Source organism: Drosophila novamexicana, unplaced genomic scaffold (assembly GCF_003285875.2).
Source record: "Drosophila novamexicana strain 15010-1031.04,08,12 unplaced genomic scaffold, DnovRS2.1 tig00004554-arrow-pilon, whole genome shotgun sequence".
Lineage (NCBI taxonomy): Eukaryota > Metazoa > Arthropoda > Insecta > Diptera > Drosophilidae > Drosophila > Drosophila novamexicana.
In genome coordinates this window covers 2,361,131-2,382,235 of record NW_020825051.1, presented here as the reverse complement: position 1 = coordinate 2,382,235, position 21,105 = coordinate 2,361,131, and the positions used below count along the sequence as shown (strand labels likewise).

Sequence of the window (21,105 nt, the reverse complement as noted above, 5' to 3'; positions counted from 1 at the left end):
ATTTATATATATATATATATATATATATATATATGTATAAACATATATACATATATATTGTGTGTGATTGTGTTGCTGTGTATACATTATAAATGTTGGGCTTAGCCTGGGCTGAGCTTGCGAAGCCTTGAACAACATGAATCGCCTGCTGCGGGGCTGTTAGGAAGCCACAAGCCGACATGCCAGCCCGTCCAAAGACAGCCAGTAAGTTGCTTACCAAGGCAAATGCGGTTGAGTAATGGCATCATCTATGTGGCTGCTGCCAAGGCAAACCACAACAATTATTGCTTCTCCATTGCCAATGCCTGCGGATCCATTCAAACTGCCGGATTCAATAACAGAATGACTTCGGTTCTACTCTGTGCGTATATCTGTGTCTGATTATATGTTTGCAGAGTGTGTTTTTGTGTGTATGTCTGTGCTCGATTAATAACCATGTTAAATGCATTAACAAGAAAATGATTTGCCAAAGTCACTTGAAGCCGTCACATGCGGCATATGCGCAACATGTGTGTAGCTCCACATAATGCGTATACGCCACGCTGTGCAGCAACAACATCAAAAGCAATCTGTTCTATGCATGCTTTTGTCTGTTAATAAAATTATGAATTATGATGATAGATGTTGATTTTAATGGCGTCACAACATCAACACATATGTCCATCCATTTGTATACATAAAATTTAATATATGCAAAATTGATGTAAATTTTGGCAGCAATTATATTAGCTGCAATTGCAATTAGCTGCAAAAAAATGCATTTCAACATCATTTTTAATTAAAATGTAACTTCTTGTCGCTTGTCTAAACTGACAATCAGTTGGTTACAGAGCAATTAATTTTATTCACAACGTACAACAATGAAAATAAGGGGCATAAATGTTCAATTCTGCTCGCATTATTTATGAGAGCACTGTGGATTACATGTATTTAATGATTAAATCAAAGAGAAACTGACAGCTGGCAAACGGCAGGGAGCAAAAAAATAATGTAAAGGATTTCAAGGCAATGGCCCGAGGGTAATGCGCGTGTAAATAGCACAAGTCAAAATCTGCGGCCAACACAATAAAACCTATGAGCATTTAGCTGACTGGCTGTCTGTTAGTTTGTGTGTCTGTCAAGCTGTCTGTCAGGCAGCTGCATATGGCATTTGACCTTCAAATGCTTGCACCCAGGCGGCAAATAAATAGTGCAAACAATACAAGCCCTTGTTAAATATTGCATGAGTAACAATAAATAACAAGTGACAAATCCTAGCACGCAATGATTCGACTAAAGATACCCTTGGAGTCCATCTGTTATGCATTGCTGTCGCGAAAATATAATGTTGAATGTTCTTAGCTTTTTTGTTAATATATGATTATAAATAATACATAGATTCAGAGGCAAGGCCTGATGCTTGTTACATATCGAAGTATTAGTTTTACTACCGCATCTTTGTTGGTTACAGGGTATGAATAGAAAAAATGCAACACAAATAAAATGCAATTTATACGCTCGAGCATTTACTGTGGCAAATGCTTAAAAAAAGTTGCACCAAGAGACACCGAGTGGAGACACACACACGCGCTCATGCACACAGATAGTCAGACGACATGCCAGACGATGCATGTGTGGCGTTGCAATGTGTACGATAAGTAAGCAGAGCAAAACAGTTTTAACAACAACAATGAAATTGTAATAACAATAATGACAACAGCGACTGAGGCCAAAGGCGGAAGACAAGGATGCGACTTCGTCCGTCACAAGGGAGACAAAAAGTCACGCCATGAGAATTGAGGGCAAGTGAAAGTATGTGCTCGTACACACACACACACACACACACGCACACACACACAAGCAATTGTGTGCATACGAGAATAGACAGATGTCTAGATAGAACCACAGATATGTGAATTGCTCTGCAAGTTAATGTAGTGCACTTTGCTTGTCTATGGAACGCGATTAAACAATTTACAATTTTATAATAAACATTTTTCCAAACGTTACACTTGAGTGATAATTCAGCGAATAAGTAATATCTTTTACATTAAAAATATTTAAGTGTAGAGTGCTCAAAAAAACTATGATTTAGCATAAATAAATAAATTTCACTTTTATAGCTGATGCACACTGTGTTCAAAATTCAGATATTTATTAAGCTACCTAAGAGACACACTCTGCAAGAAGCTAAGCTGCAGCGTCCTTCATTTGCATATATATCAGCTCTTCTGCATATTAATGCAAAAATTATTTAGTTGTCTCTCATCGTTTTAATTGACTTTGGTTTTGAAAACTGACGAGCTGGCACAACTGACTTTTAGAAGGTCGACCTTACCCGAGGAATTTGACATTGAATTCACATTAGTTGCGCTGCAAAAGTTCATGCGGCCGTTGAGCTACCAAACACCAGCCTGCCTAACTTTGTTAGCTTGTTTCATTGGACGACAGTTTGACACTGACATTGAGATTGGCATTGACATTGACACTGACATTGGCAATCGCCGCTTGCATATATGAAACCACAATAAAAATTCAAAAGCTTCAATATTTAATGCGCTTTTCATGCTGTATTGCTCTCAATTAAACATTTAATTCCAAAAATTATGCATTTTGATGCGTGCAAACATGTATCCTCTTCTCTTTTCAAAGTTTCGCAACAAGCTTTTACTTCTTCCAGTACTTGCGTAGCCTTATCATTCATTTAATTGCCGCCGCCGCAAGCTTCCATATCCTTGTGTCTAATTAATTGCGGTCACTTTGTTTTCGCTGAAATTCCAGCACTTGGCTGCTATTAAACCCTTTACGCGATTTTCTGGGCCCTTATTTTTTTTTTTTTTTGCTTTTGTCCTAGGTCTTTAGCAATTTGATTTAATTTGCTAGGTCAGACGTGCTTTATTTATGTGGCATCAGTTTTACTTAATTAAATCAAATAAATCTAAATTTATGCATTTCGCCGCACTTCTGAATTTGGCCAGATAAAATGCCAAAACTAATTTCTGTCCAGCAGCCCAATATTACCTCAGTGTGTTGAGTTTCACGCATTGCTAATGTGCGTTCATGGCGCGACTTCATAAATGCGAGGCTGCCACGCACACACCTTCTCACATACACACACATCAGGAAGTCCTTGAGGACAACAGCTGAGTTCGCTTGGTTTGTTGTTGCGTGCCGTCATGGAGGCAAATGGCCAACCGCATTGCACATTCTGCCCCGGCCTTAATGAGCTCCACTCCTTTTTATATTGCCCATATTCAGTTGATTTCCTTTTATGGCGTCGCGACGCGTGACTTCAAATATTTTATGTGCCACGCTGCGTATGCGTAATAGGTCCTTGGCGCTTTTCGGTGTACCTAGCCGTAAACGTTGCGTATTATTATGTGTGCTAAGTGAAGTTTCGCCTAATGCTGCAGTTTTGCTACGTGTTAACGGTGCGTATAAATGATGCAGAATTCACAACTCCCTTATGCTATGTCACACATAAGATAGTTTTTTTTTTTTTTTTTTTTTTTTTTTTTTTATGGTTTAAGTTACTTTTATTTTTGCTAATTTTCTGTTACTTTTCACAACATAAGATAGTAAGTAATAATAAAAATATAAAGACTGCTCTGATCTGTTCGTACACTATGCGTAATCTATTTAATCTAATAAGTACACATAACCCAGTTGCAGGTGAACTGTAAGCACAATTCCCTCGTGCATGTGACAAGAAATACGATTTTCGGAATAAATAATTCAACATACAATAAGCCATGAAAAACAACAGCACAGCACAGCAGGGAGCAAACAAACAGAATACAAGTAAATTTAGTGTAAAATTGGAAATTTATATATCGTCCACAAGGAACAATAGGAAATCATTAGCAGACCGACTGACAAATCCGGCCAAAAAATGTAAGCCAATAAATTACGAAAATGGCAACAACAGTAAAGATCGAAATTGCGGAAAACAAAAGCACGCAGCAAGCCACACAATTACATTCTGAGAGTGAAATCACTTTGATTTGATTTCAATTAAGATGAAAGCGACAACAGCAAAATCAACAACACGACGACCAACAGAGCGCAACAAGTGACAACTGTTGGGCCAGACCGCAGCAAATACATGAACTTGTGGCAGAAAACCCATGATTCTCAATGGAGCACGTTGCCAGAATAGCTTTCGGGCTGAGTATTTTCTGTCTCTGAGCATGTTGATTAAATGCCAAATTGCGGGTATCAGCGCATGGCCGCCGTACATGTGCCACGCCTACGCAGTTACAGCACTCGCATCATGGCATTTGAATAATTGAGTTTGAGTTCGAGTTTGAGTTTAGGCAAATGCCTCGGCCCACCCCCGCTTAACAAAAACCAGTTTAAACGTTTGTTTGCTACAGTCTCAGCCAAAAATGTTGTTGTCAACAGTCAGCCACTGCCCTGACTTCCGCGCCGACGTCCCCTGTGGGGCATAGTTCCATTTCATTTGGATGGCATCTACGTGCCTCGCATGACCAATGCCAAGTGCCAGCTGCTGCGACTCAAACACCAATCTGTAAGACCAAGCCATCGCTACCCTGGTACTCCTGCCGCATTGTTGTTGTCTTTGTGCAATTAAATGTTTAATTTAATTTGTTTAAATTCGTACTTAGATTCAAGCTCTAAGTGCTGACTGCTGCCTGCTGCCAGTTGATGCTGCATTACGCAGCCGCCACGTGTAAACCGGCCGCTGTCAATTAGGCAAACGGCGTTGACAATGAGTCCAGCTTACGCTTCACTAGCTAAAAGCAAATGCCTTGCCTCGTTCCAACCCACCTTGCCGCACTTTCAGGTTCATTAAAAATCCTGTTAGACAATAATGGCCGTGTCGCTTGCCTATGTGTGTGTGTATGTATGCATGAGTGCTAAAAGCTTCAACAATGATACTGGCTAGCACATATGTGTGGCTGTGCGTAATGCTGTGGACTGCAAATTGATGGTTATTATGTGCGCTTGTTCACTTGTTAGGCAATCTATTTAAAGGTCTTTATATAATGGCAAAACTAATCTATATTCCTTTTTATTAGAAAGTTTATTATTATTATTATTTAAGCGGATTAGGTGAATTTATATTTGTAATTTGCATTGACATAGTTAAGTAATATTCAACGTAAATTAATACTTCGAAATATGCCTGCAAAGCAGAGTTAGGCCTTTATATATTCTTCTCGTTTATATTATACCCTTGTTTCCCAATGACTTAAATGCCTTTTTTGGTAGAAGGATAGAAGGCAATACGACTGCCCTCATTTTACTGATACCCATATCAGCCTGAAAACAATTTGAGACAGTCGTATATAACATATAACAAGGATCTCGACTTCAATGCCAAAGCGTATGCTACTGAGTACAATTACGCTTAATAGTTAGTGGCCAATCTAATCCATACTGAATAAAGCATACAATTTGTCTAACGTAATAATATATTTATGGCAAAATAAAATTTGCTCTTCAATCAATTCTTTATTTATGGACTAATTTTGATCAGCTTTGAACGTCACATTATTTGATTTACTGCAAAGCAGCTACTCTCAGCTCTCATAGTTGCCACTGTTCATAAAACTTGACTGAGATGTGGTGCAAATTTAACATTTATCTTATCTTGTTGCTGGCCAAAGTCCTGACCGCAACAGCTTCCATGCAGCAGCATTTGCAGCGCTAACAAGCCAAACAACAGGCAACTAGTTGCAGTTGCAATCCCCAATCTCTCCGTTCTCTATCTCAATTGTGTACGCAGTCCCCCTCTAGTTGCTTGGCATTGTTGACAGCGCTTCATTCATGGCATTCATGAGGCTGTGGCTGCTTCCCAGCCCTCTCACCCGCAGCTTGGCACTTGCACCCTGCTGCTGGCCACTTTATTTATGAACTGCGCTGCGATTTCTCAACTGCAATTTGAGCTGCTGCTGATGCTGCTGTTCGACTCCTGTCGAGGTCCTGGGGCTGGTGGCTGCTCAGTTCCATTTGAGTTTTTCTTCATGCTTCATTTGGTCCAATACAATTTCATCTGGACTGCGTGCTGGCCATTTATTATAGCATGCTGCTGAACAGTTAATTTGTGTCACATGCACGTTCCGGAATTCTGAATTACAATTCACTTTCTACACTCCATTGACGTGTGGCACGCACAAACCCAACAACAACAACAACAGGAACAACAATAAAAAATAACCTGTTTGCTTGTATTTATTTATCGAACGTTTCAATTTCGATTTCGTACGCGTGTGCGTGACAATTTCAGGACTATGTCCTTCTGCGTTTTGTGTGTGTGATAAATCTTGTTTAATTTTGCCTAATGCACGCATTATTGCCACATACATATTGACCTTTAACGCCATTGGCTATCCTGATCAGTTACCGATTAGCATGCAAAGGGCGAAACTGGCGAAGGTTGAGTTGGTGTTGGTGTTGATGTTGGTTATGGGTCTGGAGGCCTCCAGCGTGAACAGCTGCCGGCTCGTTTGGCCAATTTCGCGCTAATTAACTATGTGCCAACCATACCAGCTGGAACTTTGCCAGACCTCGCCCTGTGTGTATGTGTGTTCATGTGATTTCATGCTTGTTGCCTACAGCCAGCAGCAGCAGCAACAGCCAAAGTTACAATTTATGAGCACATCCTGGCGCGCCAAGCTCGCGTAAGCAGCATCGGGGGCAGGCAGGTCAGCGCCTTCTCCAACATCCTCATCCTCATACTCATCGTGATGGGCGAATGGGCGTGGCATGCAAACACTTGTAACTTGTAACAGTTTGCTTTACATTCTGGAAGCAAACGCCCACGAAAATCGTCCGAATCGTGCATATTGCAGCGCGTCCTGATTTATATTTATCTTCCTCAGTCTCATTGCCGTGTCATGTAGCTCCGTCCTGTTGCTGGCATGTTGACAGCCTTCAGCTTCAACTAATTTTTCTGCATTTCTTATTTGCCAAATTCCATTTATAAAGTTAAGCAAACTCAACTCATTTAGCAAGTCAAAAATTTCATTTAGCGTAAATACTTTCAATGTCAGGCCCCAACCAATTCCCATGAATATCTCAGCGCCATCTCTGGATGTCCGCCAGTTGCCGGCCAACTTTCCAAACTGCGCTTCGATGGCTTTTTATGAACTTTTGTAATGTGCACACAAATATCAAGAAGAGCCCAACGATAGAAATAACCCAACAATGAACAGACCATTGAAATGAAATTTCTTTTGCCAATTTCTTTTTACGCAAAGTTCGAAAACTTTCGGACCATGTGAAATAGTTGAACACTGTCTTTAATTTTTGTAGCAGCAACTAGATATGGGAATTGCAAATGTTGCAAGTGCTCGCACAGATCGTATATTGACTGCAAATCGAGCGATTCAATTGCTATGTGGGTCATTTGATTTAATAATGCTGCAGCCAAACCAAAGCCGGAGCAAGAACAAGAAAAAACGCTAAACTCAACAGTGATTGACTAAAAGATACCCTATGAATAACAAACAGCTGCATAATTTATAACTTTTGTGCTTATTACCTCTGAACCTTTATAAATTTTTAAGTATATGTCTTTGTATATAAACAAATAAATTAGTCTAATTAATATATATAAAATAGCGTAAATCACTTTTAGTTTTAACTATAAACTAAGCCAGAAACCAAACCGATTGCCCAAAACACAAACCTTTTTGGTTCTTAGTGAAAAACTTTGGAAGGAGATCCACACATAAAAATTACGTGGGTACCAACCATATAGCCCGCTATTTCTATATGAAAATATTGATGGTTGACAATATTTTCATTAGAACGGGCAGGCAAAAATTAAATATATGTGTATTCAAGGATAGGTTTTGAATTTGCAGCCCAATGAAGAGTTTATATTCTGAATTGATTTCCTCAACTTTTTCTTATGTATGCCCAATTGTAATATATACAGAGTATAAAAAGGGGGAACTGCGCTGCTAAGTGCGGCTACTATTCCTTAGTCAAAGGAAGGCAAAAGAAGGGCAACAAGATTTGCTGTGAATGTACCATAAGCTGTACAAAGCGCAAGAGTTGTGAATGGCTGTGAGCAGCTTACGAGTACACCCAAGGATTTGCGCCAACAGAGAAAACTGATGACAATGACTGACATAAGCAAAACAAGAGACACAACTTAAAGTTGAAGGCTTTAAGGCGACTGAGTGGGAGGGTTGGCGAAGTGGCAGGTGCCAAGTAAGTAACGCAACTCGATACTAGTCGATGCTTTTAAGCACCTAAGTGCTGTGCACGAAAGCACGTATTCAGGCATTTATTTTTAAGGTAAGACAAAGAAATAAATGCCTTAAGCTTTTTACTAGCTCAAAGTATGGAGACGAAATACAATTTTGTTTTCTTAGAATGTTGCTATTTGCGTACCTATATACATATTTTTTTTTATAGCTAACATATAAGTTTATTTTTACACGCGACTTAAAGCGACTGCCTAACCTAGTTGTAAGCTCTAGCAGCAGCCATTATAATGGTCAGTTTATCGCGCCGCCACCACGCCCACAATTCACAGTACCCTTAAGTACTTTGCATGCAGCGCAACACATTATTTTCCGCCTTATAAACTTTTGCCGCTCGACTTTTCAGCGCCATGTCAGGCAAGAGTGTGTATGTGTGTGTGTGGAAGTGTGTTTGTGAGTGAGTGAGTGTGTGTGAAGGCAACCCAAATGCTGTTGATGCTTATCGCTAGCAAAAATTATGGCGGGCCAAAAATTTAAGTACTGTGTAAGCCCTGCGGGGATTTGGGCATGACTTGCACTTAAAACAATTCCTGCAACTTTTCAGCCTATATTAAATAACTAATTATAGCCCCTAACCATTTTTCCCATTATTGCAGTCGCTGTAAATTAAAACCAATGTAAATTAAAGGCGAGCGGCAACAACAACGTTGAGTTGGCTTTTAAACCCATTGATGCCATGGGGCTATAAGCGCTGTACTACACATAAATCAATCACGCGGAGCTGAGGAGCAACATGTAGTTCGTGAGACCATGTTGCACACGCTATAAGAACGATTTCGATATACAATGTCAATGACTATTTACATGGCGCATGAAAAATGGCCATTTGTTTTCAATCAAATTGAAGCGCACACAGAATGAACAGCAACAACAACTACAACAGCAATGCAGCAAATACAAAAATGACTTAAAGCCGCTTAAGAGCGCAAAACAAACGAAAAAGGCAGCATAAAACGAAACTCACGCGCAAACAAAACAAAAGCCGCAGCAGCATAAATTCCAGCAGACACACGACCAACACGGCGTATGCGTGATTAATTGCACTTTAAATACAAACAAAAAGGACGCGCAAGGACGACAACACTGACAAAATGTTGCCCACAAATGTGATGACTTTCATGAAAAAGGTAAGCGAGACCGAAACTGACAACATTTTCAATATTACACTTGCCGTAATTCGCTTTCCACTTCTTATTAAGTTGTTATGTGTTAACCACAAAGGGGCAGGGTATATTTCTTCTGTACAATATCTGTCTGTTTAAAGAAAATGGTTAAGATCTTTTTCAATTGATAACGCCAAACTTTCTGTTAACACTAGAACAACGGAATACTCAGTGATAAAATTTCAGATATATATTTTCACACTCTCTTTGAACCAGTTGCTAACGTAATTTATGCCTTAATTTCTTTTTCACTCTCGCAAAGTGTATTGATTTTTAATTATTTTTTTTCGCTTTCACGGAAAACTTAATGAGCATTTGCTGTTTGGAATGCAGTGAAAACAAATGAATTGAGGACCAAATTAAAATTCACAAGCCAACTGCACTTATTTAAAGGTATATCAGCTTCCTCTGCGTGGGCACCCAATGATTTTAAGCCTTTTTCAAACGGGGATCAACAATGGCAAACAAAGCTAAATCGCAAGGGGAGAGAAGGAAATAGGGTGAATGAGAAAAAACAATATACAAACAAAACTTTTTAATTAAAAAGTCCGCTAAATGCTTTGGACGCTTGACTGCATTTATTTTGTTATTGATATTTTTTTTCACCTAGCTAGAAAAACACGAAAATTATCAAAAATAAATAAATGAAAGGGGCAGCAATCAAAGCGATTCAATTGTATTTAAGCACCTGCCCGAAGGTTGCGTCGTTTGCCTTTTTTTTGGCATAAAATTAGACATGTGCTCAGCCAAAAATAATACTTTAAAAACACAGACAAAGGACATGCAAAAAAAAGCCAAGAAACCCAACCAAAGCGAAAGTGTAAATTCCGCTGAAATTATTTAGCCCCAAAATTCTTTGGAAAAGTTGATGAGAAGCAGAATGTAAAAGAAAATTTAAGTAAAAGTAAACTGAAACAAGGAAATGTCTCAGGTTGTGCGTGATGAAATGTTTCCTTAGGTTGTCTGAGCAGAAAAACTTTGATTATACCAAATGAAGCACAAAATCAAAGCAGAATACCACCCAACTCAGGAAAATATGATGTGCCGATGACAGTTAAGCAATGTCACTGTCAGCAGATCCTTACAAAAAGAAATAAATATAAATGAAAGGATTGCCCAAAGTTTTGCTATTTATTTTGCCCATTAAATGCCTTACATAAATTTCATGCTACCCTGTCTCTCCTTTTCCTAAAACAAAGAAAAAGCGCTCAAAAAACAGCCACAAACTTCAAAGGCAATCAGTGGGGCGTAAATGAGTTGCAAACAGAGAGCAGGAGAGTGAGAGAGAAAAAGAGGAAGAATATGAGATTAAAAATGTGAGAAAAGCTTAAATGCAGGCAAGCGCCTGTTGTAAATTATGTGCTGTAATTTTCTTAATAGTTTTCCTGAACTTTATCAACTAGCAAACACACACCCGAACACGAACACATACACACCATATCAGACCAGAATTTAAGTAGCTGCCTGCAGTTTGTGGCTGACAGTTGTTTGTGGTTTTTCACTGCAATGAACACACCCACACTCACATTCGGCTTAATGCGAGTGTTGCCTGTAAGCCACATGACGTCTAAAATTTGGCTCTGTTATTTACATTTACCCGTGTGCTGCAAGCAAATCAGCCGCCCCTAAAAGCATGCTATGCTCGCTGAAGCTTTTGCATATTTATCCAAATAAACATCTTTATTATACTGACAGCAATGCCAATCAGCAGCTGACTTTATGTCTAGCTCAATTTGTTAGTGTATTGCATAGTCGTTGTACGTTTTGATAGATGCTTTCATTTTGCTTTTTATTGATTTTCATGTGCAGTCAGATGCAATTCGTGCGCTTTCAATCACAACGCGAAAAGCCACTGCTCCGTTTGCAACCACCTCAACCCTGCTGCTGCTCTCTTATTACATATTGACTTGCATTTTATGTAGCGTACTTTACGGCCATAAAGGACGCACATATGGCTTGTGTGGATTATGGCGGTCCTTGGCAGCATCAGCCGCACTTAAATGTCTATACAGCAGCCCATAATTTTTGGGCACTAAAAGCGAAACTATTTTGAGACAGGGCTCGCCTCTAAAAAAAAACCTCATAATAAATGACGAAATTAACACGGCCATAATTATACGTGCTAAGCGGCAGCACCAGACACTGACAGAGACGGTGGCGGAATAGTTTTTGCCACAGCGAGTACATAAATTATATGGAACGCCAGGGCAAAGGCATGGATATGCAGTAGACCAAGATTGGTTGCCAGCTGGTTAGCTGGGCCAGACAGAAAAGCATATACATAAATCCGGAGCAACATGAATATTGCCTTGAGGCCGACTTCGAAATGACATCATCAAAAATGTAGCACAAGCTGAGCACAAAGCGACCATAATCTGACACTAGGCAGCGCTTAGCCGAGTCTGAGTACAGGGCAGGTGCTTCCCTCCTCCCAAGGCGCACCGCCAAAGGTAGGCAACGAAAAACGTTGCAGCCAAAAGCACTTAGCGTAATTTGCGCCATATCTGTCTGAGAGAGACGGAGAGTAAGATAGTGTGTGTGGGTGTGTGTGCTGGACTGTGTATAGCCCACATAGGCGGCTGTTTGTTCCGGTTTCGTCGCCGCCATAGCTTTGGCAAATAGAAAATTTCCACTTCATAAAACGCTGACAACGCAGAGCACTTATGTTGCGGCGGGAGATGGAGGGGCTGCTCGCTTGGTCGCCTTGCCAGCCAACCAGCTAACATTTTGTTGTTGTTTTTCTCAATTTTAGTATTACACTCTCACCCCTCTCCCATTGTGAGGCTCACGCTCACGCACTCTAGAGTGTATGTGTGTGCATTAAAAAGAATGACGGCAATTTTCGAAAGCCGCTCACTCGGTCGTTTTATTTTTTTAGTTTAAACAAAAATTGCTTGCCGCATTTTACGATTTCTTGGCAATTTGTTGCGCCTATGCCGCGGCCGGTCCAGCAGCTACAACAACAACAACAACAACGAAGAGAAGCAGCACAAAAACAAATAAAACGCAACGCATTTTTTCACCTGCCTGCCTTTTCGTTGTTTATCAGAATGACGATGCTCGAAATGAGCATGAGCTGGCAAGACGTTATAAAAATATGCGATGAGCCAAGGGCTGGGAAGGAGGCATGAAAAGTGAAAAGAAAATTCAAATAAAATTAACAAATACGTTGGCCCAGCTGAGCAACAGCTGGCGCACAGTTAAATGAACAGTCATAAAGCTGTTCCGGAATTCAATTTCGATTCAATTTCAACAAGAAATTGCATTTAAAAGCGGACAGATTCAATACCCCCTGCTTGGCCTTAAGTGTGTGCACATAACTATAAATATTTTGTTGCTGCCACAAATGAAACTTTCAGCTCAATATGCCGTTAATATTTACAGCTCCCTTCTTAAAACGTTTTTTTCTTTATTCATCTTACGCAGATGGTGGCCACCGATGAACAGGCCAACCAGGGGCATCAGCATGCAACTGATTCTGGCAGTGGCGCCTCAAACACTGGCGCTTTAAACAAGATGAAGGCAACGCTCTCCTCATCGCTGCTAACCGTGACAGACAAAGGTGAGTCCAGGTTTGGGGTTTGGGTTTTGGGATACGGATTGGCGAACGCGTTTCGTAAGTGCATGCGAATTTATGGCATGAATTTTTATGCAAGTGCTCATAAAGCTGCTCGCAAAACTTTCACAAAACTTTGCCCTTGCAATGCCAAAGCCAGCTGACGGTTGCCTGAAAAAATATTACGTATACGCAGCGTACGCGTAAACAAAAGGCCAAAGCTAAGTAAGCGCTCAAAGTGCACGCAAGTTACAACAATGAGCCAAAACAGGAGATGTGCCAAGCTAGCACAATCCTAACCAACCCGCTCCTGATTTTCACCCATTAGCTCTCGGCATTTTAACCTTGCACAAAGCAACGAACGTTGCGTATACGCAGTATTTTCTTTTAGCTTTATACGCTCGCTGCGCACCTTGAATTATGCAAGGGTCAGTGTCAGCCAAATGCATTAGCCAGTCATTGGCATTGCCATTATTATAGTCATTGTTATGGCTGCCATAAACAACGAGAGCTGTACATTTTTTACTAGTGTCCACAGCACAAATCCAATGTCAATAAATGGCTAAAAGCAGCTCCAGCAACCGCACACACACATACTCTTGCAGCGGGTATTCCCATTTCATATCGTGAAATGTGGCATCCTTTCAAATAGGCAACATTGGCAAGTCAATATTTATATATTTATATATTTTCTTTGACACGCAAAACAATTATGATTAGGAGCCGCTTTTCTTATTGAATGTTTGCTCCTCTGTGTAAGGGTATTTATAATTCGTTAGGCCACATAAAAGTGTTCCTTCTTGATTTTATTGCATTTTAGTTGGCTGTGCGGTGGCTTCCTGCTTTTATTGCGTCCACAGCAGATTTATTAGTTCGAAATGAAATGTTATTTTATGATGTTTATTTAACCAACTCTACTTGACTTCGCCTCCCGCTGATTTCCTCCACCCCTACCATAAAGACAAGTCCACAGCTTCAAGTGTTTGTGCTGTTATTGCTATTGTGTGCATAATTTGTGCAAATATTTTGCCCAATGTACTTGTGCACGACCTCGACTCACGATTCCAATTGCCACATAATTGACTGTGCTTAAGAGCACATTTGAGCGCACTTTATAGCTGCATTTTTTGGCCATATTAACCAGCGAATTGGCCAGCAGCTTATTAAATTATTTCTGTGTTGCTTGTAGAAATTTTTAACTGGTCCCTTTTAAACCAATTATACTTGGTCACAACAGCGTTAGCTTTTTTATTAATTCTCTTACAAATTTAAATCCTTCGTTCATATATAAGCAAAATTAACAATTTATATAGTGGTCACAAAAATGTTGATTCACCTTTTGCCATTGTTCCAGTTGGCCCAAAAAAAGCTTTGTTTCCTCTGGCAAAAGGAAAGTCTTCACGTGCAACTGAGCGTATACGCAACATGCCAAACAAAGCAAGCTTTGTGCTTGCCTCTCGACTGTATCTAATGCAAAGCAAACTTGTCCATGTCATGACTGCCTAAGTGGCGAACACTGAGAGCTTTTTACCAGCCAAACGACCCTTACAACTTTTTTTATTTATTAAAAAATAATTTCATAAATTGTATATATTAATACAATTGTGTATTTGTAGGCAAGCACACATTAATGTACATAAATCATTGCTTTTTCCGTTTGGCTTTCAACTGCCTTGGCTTTCGCCTTCGCCTACGCTTGCCTCAATTAATTGGCAATTTAGAGCCACGCCCACTTGTCGCTACGATGTCGGCAATTTCCGCTTTGACTATCGCTAATCGCAGTCATTTATTTTATTTATCGCCCTTTTTCGTCTGCGCCTGTCACGTTACCAATTTACAAATGAATTAATTATGAAATCAGGACACATTTTGCCCAGCAACAAGTGAATTATTAAATCTGCTTGCACAAGGCGCCAGTCGCGCCCATTTGGAAGGGTGGGGTCGAGGTTTTCAATGCATTCGTGGTGACTTCATTGAGCGCAATTTTCTCTCGTTGCAGTTAATAAAATGTCGCCACGCCCCTCGCTGGTGCCAACGGATGCGGACACCAGCGGCAGCTATGGCTCGCCCAGCTATCAGCAGCAGCAGCAGCAACAGCAGCAGGAGGCCAGCAGCAATCTGAACAACAACAATAACAGTACCGGCGGCAGTGGCAGTGGTGGCGCCGCTGCCAAACAGGAGCCCGGACGCCGAGCGGGCGCGTGCCGGGTGTGCCTCAAGTCCTTCAAGCCGGACGACTACCACAAGACGTGCTTCGAGTGCCAGCAGCGTGTGTGCGAGGATTGCGCCAGCTACAGCAAGCTGGACGATCATGAGGATGCGGTAAGTTTTGTCATATGTGGCGGGGGTGGGGAAATAGGTAGCGAAGTTGTTGCTGTCGGCAACTGCAGTGAAAACAGTGGGACAACACGTTTCCAAGCCACTAGGCAATGTCCATTTGTGGGCGGGGTAAAAATAAACACATTATCCCTCAGCGCTTAATTAATAAGAGAAACAACAGCTGTGTACGTGTATGTGTGCGCGTGTGTGTATGTGTATGAGCCCAACAATGCGTTGTGCTACAGTTTTTGTTGAGTATAGCGAAACTAAAGCGCTGCTGGCATCTGGCTGGGACAATGATTGCGTGGGCGTGGCAGCAAGGGCGTGGCAGTGGCATACATTAACCGCTGCCTGCACACAAATTAGATTACATTTAGGGGCTGCCAGCAACAGCGGCGCCAATAACAATAGCTCTGCCTTCGCCCTGTCTCGTGGCATTAACAAGATAAAAGCCAGATTAACGAGATTAAATGACAGCTACAAAAGCCAAAGAGTGGCTCCGCGGTGGTCAGGCTGGTGCCAGTTGCACTTGGCCTGTTGCTCGGCTGGTTGCCTAGTTGCCTGCCCAGTCAGGCATTAATAGGGCGGCAACGCCCACAAGTAAGCAACTCTGCCTGCTCTACTCCTGCTAAAACCTATTCAATCAAACACTCGCCGCATGTATCAATATCACACATAATGACCACGGACAGGGCAACCATAAGAAGCATAACATACTTATATATATACACGTATCTATAGAGAGATGGGGCGGGAGAGTGAGTCTCGTATCTGTTGAATCAGCAACAATGCCCGTACGGCTGCAACTTTGTCTTGAATTTGTGGTAATTTGGCGGCTTTCGCCATGTCGACAGCCCTGTGAAGTGTCTGGCAACGCCCTGCGCATAAAATTTAACGTTTGTCCGTCAACTGGCCACTTTGGTTAATTGAAATTGATGTTTGTGGGCGAACACCAACACACACATAGTTACAGTTACTCAGCAACGATTACACTCGCACAATCACACACGCACACAAACACACATAGATGTGCATATATATTTATGGCCACAGGAGCGTAATTATGGCCCACGTTTGCACAACGAACGCATGCGACGTTTCAGGCAGCTGTTGGCAAGACCACAACCTGACCCAAGCCGCTGTCATCATTTGAAATGAGTTGGCAATTTGAGGTTGTGGCAGAGGCATATGATATGCCTGCCCACTGAATGCAGCAGCTATTGCATACCCACAGGGGTATGCGCAGCAGCAACTAATAATTATCTGGGTTATTCCAATTTAAATGTGTTTGTTGTCATTTTCAGCATAGTTATGGAGCTAATATTGTATTTATTGCAGCGGCCTAATGCTGCAGTATGTCGATTTAACAAGGTTGTGGGGTGTATAATCCAATAAAACAATCGGATTAGGTAGAAGGAGAGGAAGAGATTGCAATACACAGGTTTTTATTGTATAGAAAAGTCAGTTGGTGCAGTTCGTCATACCCAATCGAAATTGGCTTATTGATCAAGTCTCTAGTTGTTCATTGAAAAGACCGCTGCGCATCCTATGATAGCTCTCTAGTCTCTAGTCAGCTTTTCCTTCTAAAATCAACAGCAGTCCACTATTTAATGCACTCAATATTCAGAGTTTCCTACCCGGCTTCCTTTCTCTCTTGCATCTCGAATCGATTTCCTGCTTATGCATACGAAATTGGCGTTCAGCAGCCTTCAATTGAAATGCCTTCAATTTGCAGCAGCTTGCAGCAGCGCTTAAAATGTTCACTCAAAATCGCAGCTGAGTTTGTTGTGCGACAAGCTTTAAAACAACAGTTGCAATTGATTTCTCGCCGGGATCACGAGCCGGAGCCTCAGCATCTGTAATTATAATGCAACCAGCTGGGGAAAACAAAAGCAATAAAAGCGAAAGCGCAGCTTCCGCATTGCCGTGGCTGTGGCACAGCCTTAGCACGGGGACAATACAGCACGATCCATGATTATAGACGCACTTGATGCACACATACAAATGAACACACACACGCTTGTATACAAACACGCTCTGCTGCACCTTAATTAAAATGGCGGCAACTTCCGGTACAGCATTCACACACATGACTTTACCGTCGACTGCCGCTGGGTCAAATGAATCAACGACCAGGTGGAAGTGTAGCGGGCATTGTTGGAGCTTAGTGCAGGTTCTGGTGCACGTGCAGGTGGGGTCGGGTTGAAGTGCCAGGCAGTCATTTGCGCCCACTCGTGGTTGAGAACGTGGCAACTGCTGCCCATTCTTATTCTGGCATTTCACGTGCGCGAAAATAGATTCATTTTTCGCACAGCTCGCGGCTGCACAGTGCAACTTTTGTTCAAAAAGTAATTAATATTTATTTCCAACCAACACTAAAACAACAGCAATAACAACAATGCCATCAGCAACCGCAGCAGCAGCCACAGCGCCGAGCATAATGTGGCCTTTTCTTCAACTTTAACGAACTAATAAATATTATCCCGCTGTTTCCTGCAGCCACAAATAGAATTTTGCGCTAAGCTATGAAATTTAATTAGCGCTGCGTATACGCAATGTTGCTTTGCACTGATTTCCCCCTCTCTCTCTTTCTCTCTCTCTTTCTCTCTCTCTCTCTGTCTCTCTCACACTACATCCATCCCTTGGCCCTTTTGCAGAACATGTGGCGCTGCAGCGTTTGCCGCCGCAAGATGGCCTCGCGCGTCTGTATACCACAGGACTCGACAGATTCCACGCTGGACGTGCCCGTGCTGGAGGCACTGCAGCGACGACACTCGGACGCCAAACTGGGCAGCAGCACACAGACGTTGGCGCCGAGCAATGGTGCCGCCTTGGCACCGCCGCGCAGTCCAGAGTTGCGTCGGCATTCAGATGTTTCACCTGCATCACTGAAGGAGCTGGAGCGCGTAAGCTAATCCCAGCACACACAGCAGTTACTGCCCACTGCCATTTGTTTCATGTAATTAATGTAATTTCAGCAGCTAAAAGGTGGCCGCAGCATGGCACCCAGCCGTTCGAATAGCCCGCCGCGCGGCAGCGAACTGGAGCCCGCATTTGGTGCGCCCCTCTCGCGGATGCAGTCGCGGCGCGGCTCACGTGTTTCGCGCCAGCACAGCTACGATGATGACATGAAGACGGGCGGCGTGGGCGGTAGCATGGGTGGTGGCGGGCCCGCGTTGGGCGTTGGCCCTGATGGTGCTGGCCTGGGCATACCAGCCATGCCGCGCAGGTAAGCCAAACGGCCAGCAAGCAAGACTGCTGCTAACGATAAATTTCCAACAGGAAATCAGCCTACGATGTTTTTGCCCCGGGACTGATGCAGGGCGCGGCAACAGCAGCCACACAACTGCAGCGTTCACCGTGTGATGGCGGCGGTGGCATAATGCCGCCCGTGCAGCTTCCGGGCTCACGCCGTCCCTCGTTTCGTGTGCCGCATCCCTCGGAGGATATCCAAAATGATGAGTCGCCCGGCTCGCCGGATAAGGGCAGCCCTGTGCTCACTGTGGACGATGATCGACGCATGCGGCGACGCGGTTCACAGCTGTAAGTGGACACCAGTTTTGGGGCTGGCAGCTCAGCACGTATTAACGTCATGCTTTATTGTGTCTCGATTGCAGGCCGGACATTGCGGCGCTGCAGAATCGCGGCGCGTTGCCAACGGGTCTGACCTGCGCGATTCCAGCGCCAATGGCCTCGTTTACGGGCCCCAATTTGGAGGATTTGGAGGCACCACGGCGACAAACTTCCATGGATGGAGAGGCCATACGTATTGTCATACACGATGTTGATTCCGGTCCGATATGTGCATCAAAGCGTCGCATTGTCCTGCGCCGGGACCCCACGGACAAGGCACATCGCAGTAAGTAAAGCCTTCAGAGAGCACACAAAGTGCCTCCACCTTAATGTCTGCATAAGCATGTGCATGTCTGTGTGGGTGTGTGTGTGTATAGCAAATTTCATTTGATGAAAGCACGCTGGGGCCGTGCTCCCTTCTGGCCACACCGGAAATGGCCAAGTAAATAAGACTCATTACAACGTTTGGCTATGCTAATTCGTCAGAGCGACCTACCGACCAGAGACTCACTAAAAGGACTCGACCAAGCCGCTAACATTTCCTGTCCGCTCTGCGCTCTCCCCAATTCCCAAGCAAACTGCACGGCGATACGATACGACCGTAAAGGATAATGTGGTCGGGGTCCCATGGGCCCTAATGAAACCCAAAGCGGAAGCAAACTGGTAGCAGATTAAGCAACTGAGCGGATTTTATCGACATAAAGGACTGCAGGCACTACCACGTCTGAGCCACAGACCCAACACAACAAAGCTTATACGTGCATGTACATATATCTCTGCTAGTTTACATATACGATACATATATAATGGCAGCTAGCTGCTGGCGTTGCTTCTCCGCTTTCTCCCAATAGCCATCAATTTAAAGTGTGTGTGTATGTGCGAGTACGTATTTTAATTATATGCATTTTTTGTTGCATTCCTCCATGGGCAGCTGTGGCTGCGATGGCGCTTGACAAACGATGCGCATGAAATGACCGTGCAAATGAATTTTTAATTATCAGCACAGCAAAAAATCAATAGCAAAAAACGTGCCAGAGCATTAGAATTAAAAAGGAAGTGCATCAAATGAGCATGAAGAAGAAATGAAAACTTATTAAAACAAAATGAGCAAAGAGAAACTCAAGAGTTGATAAAAAGGCACAAGCTTAAGTCGAACTATTAATTATTCCTAAACATAATAAACTGAATGGGAACTTTGAAAAATATTATTTTAGTTTTCTTCGCCTCTCCACTTAAGCCATAAAAGTTTTTATATCCCAAGTCCTTGTGACTATCGGTTTAGTTTTGACAAGGTTATAAAAGTGCAAAAACAAGATTTTTACCTATCGTAGTGTTCATAATTGCTGTCGTGCTTAATATAAAAATTAAAATGAATTAAATTACGCCTAGTTCGTTTTCATTCACGTTCTGACAAGCCAACTTCAAGCGCTGACACGCTCAGTTGTGTTCCTTAAAAATTACCTAATCGCATAACAACATTTTAAAGTACATGCAAAACTGTCACGAATGGCTCGGAAATGTGAAAAGTTACAACCGAGGAAATCAGAAAGATGGAAAAGATTGAAAAAGCAGCGGAGCAGGCAAAAGAAGTTGAGTGGAAAGTTTATGCAAATATATAAGAGCGCAAATTGAAAATCGATTTGCCAGTTAGTGGCTCGCAATTAAAACTCAAATCGCTTATCCGTCCATTTCACTGAATTCACTTTATATATGCATAGATTTGACAGATATATATTGACTATTATGGCCATAACTGCAAGCCAGGTTTTCACTTTAAATCGAGAACAAAAGATACTCAGATACTCTAAAGCATAATTGGCTTTATCTACACGTCTTTGGTAGATGCCAACTTTGGGTGAAGATCTAATTTAGCCCGCAATTTCTGTATGAAAATATCTACGGCTTGCAATATTTTCAGTAGAAGGGGCAGTTACAAATTAAAAATGAGTTCTAGCATCAAAATGTCGAGCACATATGACAAGCCAAGGTTCGAAACAAAAACTTGATTAATGGCTGTGGAAATCCAGCTGCACGAATCGAAACACAGGTCAGGTAGTTGGTTTGTTACTGACAGCTCGTGTTGCTGCTGTATTCACTGGCCGGAACACGTGAAATTAGATGAAAAGCAAACCTAATTGGCTTAAAGTGCTTGGTAGTCAGGCTTAAAGTCACGAACGCAAATAATTTTAATCAAATAACTAGCCGCTGGATTGTTGGCTACCTGTCTGCCACTCACCTGTGCCACAAACGTGCGCCTGACTGGCTTATTTCC

The 21,105-nt window shown here is 42.3% G+C and overlaps 1 protein-coding gene across 1 annotated transcript in view; it reads left to right on the top strand.

The window, feature by feature from the left end:
* LOC115769591 (regulating synaptic membrane exocytosis protein 1) overlaps positions 1 to 21,105 on the top strand; it is a 41,568-nt gene that overhangs the window by 209 nt on the left and 20,254 nt on the right. Inside the window, exons 2-8 of the mRNA XM_030714473.1 lie at positions 8,819 to 9,349; positions 12,812 to 12,947; positions 14,941 to 15,263; positions 17,918 to 18,166; positions 18,239 to 18,489; positions 18,543 to 18,803; positions 18,878 to 19,119. Coding sequence (XP_030570333.1) covers positions 9,314 to 9,349; positions 12,812 to 12,947; positions 14,941 to 15,263; positions 17,918 to 18,166; positions 18,239 to 18,489; positions 18,543 to 18,803; positions 18,878 to 19,119 — 1,498 coding nt within the window. The 5' untranslated portion in view covers positions 8,819 to 9,313. The remainder of the gene's footprint in view (positions 1 to 8,818; positions 9,350 to 12,811; positions 12,948 to 14,940; positions 15,264 to 17,917; positions 18,167 to 18,238; positions 18,490 to 18,542; positions 18,804 to 18,877; positions 19,120 to 21,105) is intronic.